Source organism: Astatotilapia calliptera, chromosome 5 (genome assembly GCF_900246225.1).
Source record: "Astatotilapia calliptera chromosome 5, fAstCal1.2, whole genome shotgun sequence".
Classification (NCBI taxonomy): domain Eukaryota; kingdom Metazoa; phylum Chordata; class Actinopteri; order Cichliformes; family Cichlidae; genus Astatotilapia; species Astatotilapia calliptera.
Window position 1 is genome coordinate 14,112,319 of NC_039306.1, and position 6,179 is coordinate 14,118,497.

Here is a 6,179-nt window from a genome sequence, read left to right on the forward strand (position 1 = left end):
GTGGGAATATTCAGGTTGGTATGTTTTGCTGTTCTAGAGTTGAACACCTGCACTAAATCACTGCATTTCCTACTGATTTGGATTATATTTATGGGGGAGAAAGGGAGTGTATCTGCAGCAAGAAGTCACACCCAGTTTCCTAACCCAATTTAAAAGAAAAGTAGCTCTCCATCTCAGAGTAGATTTTCAGAGCAGGAACACATCTTTGCTGGTTGTAGTGCAAAGTATTTCTATGGACAAGCAGCTGTGTGATATTAAAAAACAAGTTGGGCTTGCAAGTCAGCAGCTTGGGAAGACACACACACAAGTGCTGGGGTTGATGAGCCACCTTTTCTAAACTGTAAGAGCATTGTCCACTAGTAAACTGTTCATGGATGACACAATTGTTGGGTGTGTAGTTCACATAGCAGGGTGGCCTGCACAATAGGGTAAAGTCTTTGTCCAGGAAAACACTACCCTCAACTCCACTGTGTCTTTGAGAAATGGGACTCTATTATTCAGAGATGTACTGAAGTGGTCATATTTTCTTGTCAAATGCAAATGCTCTTTCAGGATCTCGTCTTGTGACACACTGGTACACAAGTTACTTCTTTATTGTCATTTTCAAACGTGTTTTTTTCTTTTTTTTTTTGGGGGGGGGGGGGGGGGGGGTGTTAGGTACTGAAAGTTCTAAAAGAGCCACACACACAATTTGGTTAGGTTCACATCAGACTACTCTGCACATGGGAAAATTATGCTAAAGGGTTACCCAGTCCATTAAAATGACATGCCAGTTATCTTCACTGGTGTCTTAGTGCATTGTTTGCATCTTTCTTCTGTCTATCTTCTATCTTCTTCAGGATTCAAGTCTGCTTTGAAAGAACTTCTGAAAAACCAAAGGAGCTCTGACAGTCATGAACCTTCCTCCATAATTACCTAACCTTAACCCCACTGAGCATTTTTTGGCGGCTCTTGAAAGCAAACAAAGCAACACATTCTTGAAATCACAATAAGGTCTTTGGAAGATCTTCTAATCATGCTGGGATATCATTATTCAGTTATCAAGATTTGCATAAACTTGGCGAGTTCATGGCAACACAATGTCATTAAAGCAAAAGGGAAATGATATAAAACACTAAGATATTCTGTAATTTTTCACTCAAGTTATTAAGAAGACATCATTGTTTAAAGTGGGAGGAATCGGAACGAATAAAAAATAATAATTAACTATACTAGTAATGTCGGACTTTAGATTCTGTTTTATGTTTGTAACTCTAACAATAGCAGCTAGTTAGAAGCACTCTCTTCTCTCTTCTCTGATTGTATGTGATTAGCACACTGCTTAATGGCCCCTTAACATCAACAAAAGCTCTTCATCACAAAACCTCCTCATTTATTTCATTGAGAGCACTGTATTAGTGCAGCAGGGGGTTCTTCCAAAGAATTACGAAGTGGGATTAGCTGCCGGTGCTGGGAGCATTTTTTTCTCTGTATAAATTCCCCAAAGAGTTTTGCTATCTATCCAATTCTTAAAGTGACCCAGATGTTTATCATGGATCAGTCCCTATGCAAATGTAATGAAAATCTTTGTAGAATTCCAGAAAATCTGCATCAGGAATTGCAAATGATTGCGTTTCCATGTATTACTTTTATGCAAATATTTGGGGAGATAAACATTTGGAGCGTGTGTTATAATTGGCAATGAACTACTTCAGAAGAAAGACCAGTATATGTAATAAAAAGCACATTAATCAAAGGTTAGACAAGAAAAAGAGTAATAGAATGTAGAACCACTGTATTTCTTTGATTACCTGAAGATTAAAACTTTCTTATTACTCCACACACATAAAACCTTTTAGTCTCCTCGATGGAAACTTGATGGAATTTTATGCTCTTTTTTGTCATTGTTCTTCTGTCATCCTCAAACCAGTCGCTACAGATGGTCGGCTGCCCCTCAGCTTGGTTCCTCTAGAGGTCTCCTCCTGTTAAAAAGGAGTTCTTCCTCCCCACTGTCAAGAAGTGCTGGTCGTAGTGCCCCGTCTCTCTACTACTGTAGGATCTTTACATTAGATATAAAGTGCTTTCAGCTGAATGGATGTCATGTTTCATGTACATCATTAATGTGGCTTTCGGATGCTAAATATCTAAACCTGACATATGGCACTATCAAGGCCTTTGAATTGGTGAAAACTAGCAATGAAAAGGCCTCCTACTAGAATGTATAAAAAATGAAGGCATATTAAGCTTCAACTTTTATTCCATATTTGATCTTCTTTCCTTTTAATAATCTACATGTGAGAACAAGACAAAATTATCAAAAAGGATTTATTTAATAATAACAATGAAAGACTGTATATAAAAGATAGACATAACCCACGTGAACAGTTGCCTTCTGTGTTTTAGGAGCTAGTATTGGACTGTATTTGAGCAAGATGGTGAAATGCTAAGTTATCAGCTGAAGCTGTCTGGCTTGGCTAATAAGTGTATCAAACACATTTTGGGTCCACCACACAAACATGGATGCAATGCAAAAAAAAAAAGACCTGAGCATCACAGACTTCTTGGATGCTTTGTTTCTACAATTTGCTGTACAGTAAGCCGTATTATGTTAATTAACTGCATTAAGAGGCACCAAGAGGCACCATCACCACAGTCAGGAGTCGACGGCTAACATGGAGAAGAAATTTCATCATTCATATAAATTCTGGTAGCAAACGGAGAAACCCAGAATCTGAAAACCAGATTTGTTTGTAAAAAGTTTGTCTCTATTTCTCTTGGTTATCCAGTATGAGATATTCACACAGCTCTATTTTACTTGACGCTCCGCTTTTAAACACTGAAAATTTACCACAGTCTCGATTTGAATGTGCCTGCTCTTGTTTTGCTCTCTCTAAACCAATTAGCCCCTACACCCTGTTCTTTAATGACCGTTCACCATTAAAACATGGATTGGAGATCTTTGCACAGCACATTTTACGGCTCAAAACAGTTCAGGTGAGGCTGGAGGTGAAAGTAATGAAAGGTATAGGACAGAAAGCCTCACGGGTCCCCTGAGGATTAAGTGAAAAGGTTGCTACACCCAAAGGACCCTTTCTGATTGAAACTAGTTTTAATTTTTAATCACAGTAAATAGCTAAATAGCTTCAAGTTCAGTCAGTAACAACAAGAACACAGAAACCAAAACAACATGGGCTCCATGGTAACACCTGGGTAGTGCTGTCACTATCGCCTGATGATTTTTGAACAGGATTCTCCAAACACAGTGTTTGCAGTGTTTACCTGGATATTTCATTTCTAAACACCATCCTGAACCTACAAGCATCTGTCGCTATTTGCTGTGACTCGACGAACGCTTTGGAAAAATATCGACAGCTAAACAAGTGTAACAGCGACTCTTCAGTGTTTCCTGAGCCCAAATGGACCCAACATTTGTGACCCAACATCTGAGAAAATCTGGTAAGCTTTTCTCGTGTGAGCAAGCAAAAGCTTTTTTTGAATTTTTTGCTCAAAATGTGTCTAAAGCTTTCATAATCTTAAGGAAGCAGAGTACACTTTGGAGTTTAACTTTAATTTTTAATACTTAAACATTTGTAAGCACTTTTAACAAAACTCTGTGAACATTTGTGTTTTTAGAACATCTGTAGGACTCAGTTTTTGCTTCTTCTTGTGTCACCTTAAACTTCTAATGCCACACATCACACTGTGTGATTGATTTTTCTAACTATGGACTACGTGCATGTTTTTATCATTCAGGCATCTTGGCCAGTGCAGACTAGCGCTGCTGATATGAAACAGCAGCAGGAAGCTAACAAGATTGCTGGAAGTGAAACGGTGCAAGAATTAAAAGATGCACTCCATTTTTGCCACTCAGGAATTGAAGACTGCAAAGGAGGAAAATGCATCTTTGAAGGAGAAGATTGCCGTCCTTGAAGATGCTCACAAAATGGAAGTGAGTAGCCTCCAAGAAGAGCTCAAACTCAAGGATGAGGCGCTTCAAAGATGTGTGAAGAAAAGAAGAGCTCAAACCAAAGCCTGGGTAGAACTCCTCCATGAATCGACCATAAAAGACATGGAGATAAACACCAGGGAACAACACTGGAGCAGCAAGTGGCAATCAACCGAGAAGAGCCTGAAAGAGGAGAAGAAAAAAGTGGAGGAGCTCCAAATTAAGAACAAGCATCTGATGGAGAACTTACAGGAAAATCTGGACGAATGGAAGAACGTCCTTCAGGTAAGCTGTCTCTGCTATCATTTCACTTTACCATAATGTCATGTTTGGTCCTAACAACTTCTGTCAGACTGAGTCACAGTTCAGTAAAATACATTTTACTCTCTCTACATAGGAGCTTGCACCTGATGCTGACCACCAGGAAGAAACCCTGGAAACAAATTCCCAAGAGGAAAAACTGGAAAACCACGAGGGAGAAGAGGAGGGAACGGACAAACCAAGAAAGGACAAGAAAAAGCAGGAAGAAGAGGAGGAAAAGCAGGAGACAAAAGAGGACATCGAAGAAAACCTTGAGGGAAAAAGTGACGAGAAGATGGAAGATAAAACAGCAACTGAAGATCTAAACCCAAACCTCTGCCTGGTTCCCATCCCTCTCACTCCCTCCGACTCTTGTCCTTTACCCCCTGTCCCTACACCCCAACTCAACCCCTCTACCTCCTCCCTACCTTACCCACCCTCTCGTGCTCTTTCCTACTCTTCACCCAGCTCTTATTCTTTACGCAACACCCTCAGTCTCCACACCTTCCCCCAATCCTCCCAACCTTACTCGGTCTCTCGTGCTCCCTCCTACTATTTACCCTTGTTTTCCAAACCTGTGCAGCCCATAAACTCTAATGAAATGTTTCATCTGCTTTTTTGTTCATTTTAAAATAAACATGTGAAATTTCATTAAACTTACAGTCTTTGTTTGGATCATTGTTTTTTTTTTTTTTTTACCTATAACACAATATTACACTTTTGTCCAGAAGAGATTTATTTAAAAAAAAGTATAAGTCTCATTTAAGTGATCAAGAGTCTCCTGTCAAAAAGGTTTAACAGTTTATAAAGGTTAAGTTGACAGTGACAGACTTTATTTTAAAGAGCCCCAAGATAAGAAACATGTAGCAGTTAATGACCACACTTAAAATGGACATTGGCAACAAACTAGTGTGTAACTGGTGAGATCCAGCAAGAAAAAAAGTATTTTCTTTATTAAGACTGTTTATACAATGCATCAACTGTAATGCTATTCTTTAAAATGTATTTTTTTAAGGTTTCTACCAAGTTTTGCTTCAAATTCAAGAAAATATTTGACTGGTAATGCAGCACCAGAGGAAACAACCAGGTTTTTCATTAGTTACAAAATGTAGTTCTCTTGTTACCATACAAAGAAGACACTGCGCCTACCATGACTGTCTTCTACATACTTCCTGCTCATCTTCTGTCTGTACCCTCAGGCAACACAAGCACACAAATGTTTTTCCTTGTTTTATTTAACTGAAAACCCCCGTAGACTCCCTGGAGATGCCACATCAGTCACCTACAGTGGCCCTTAGGGGACAGCAGAAGTCAAAGCTCAAATAAAACAATAAAATGGAAAAAGGGATGAAATGCAACAGATTGTTGCTACAAATGTCAAAGCACTTTGGGATTTTACTACTTTTACCTAACATAATAAACACATAAAATATCCTCTTTGCCATTTTTCCCAAGACTAACAATTTTATACTACATTATCTTTGTTGTTCTTAGTTTTTCACTTCTACTATGCTGCACTGGACAAACATTTATATAAGAGGTAAGATTTCTCCTTCCTGATTTCCTTATTGATCAAAGGTTAATGATTAAGCTAGAAGAGAAAACAGGAAAAAAGAAATATCTACAAAAATCTTAGGATAAGTCAACCAGTAATACTCCAAAATCGTTAAGCTTTTCGTTCTTTATGGAGTTAATTTCATGGTTGTCAGACACAGCTGCTCCTACTGAGTGACAGGACCTGTTGGTGCATGCCTGCTTCTGATTGGTCTGACTAGTGCCTGATGTTAAAACATATTATCTATTAGTTTGACTAGATCGAGAACTTCCAAATGTAGTCTCAGTGCATGGCAAGTGTTGCTTGTTTTGCAAAGTAAGACATTAAATCAGAAGAAACGTGGAGGTAATTTGATGGGTTTTTCTCTCCTACCCTCTCCCCTTGTTCTGAGCTGTGGAT

The 6,179-nt window shown here is 38.7% G+C and overlaps 1 protein-coding gene across 2 annotated transcripts; it reads left to right on the plus strand.

Moving 5' to 3' along the window:
• Positions 1-3,114: 3,114 nt before the first annotated feature.
• On the plus strand, positions 3,115-4,885 carry LOC113022199 (cyclin-dependent kinase 11B-like). Of its 2 annotated transcripts, none has more exons than XM_026167348.1 (3): positions 3,115-3,435; positions 3,733-4,210; positions 4,323-4,885. In XM_026167348.1, exons 2-3 carry the CDS (start codon positions 3,827-3,829, stop codon positions 4,854-4,856), a joined length of 918 nt encoding a protein of 305 aa, XP_026023133.1. In that variant the 5' UTR covers positions 3,115-3,435; positions 3,733-3,826; the 3' UTR covers positions 4,857-4,885. The 2 variants fall into 2 exon arrangements, with proteins under 2 accessions (XP_026023133.1, XP_026023134.1); XM_026167349.1 differs by having other exon boundaries at positions 3,117-3,435; positions 3,851-4,210.
• Positions 4,886-6,179: the final 1,294 nt, after the last annotated feature.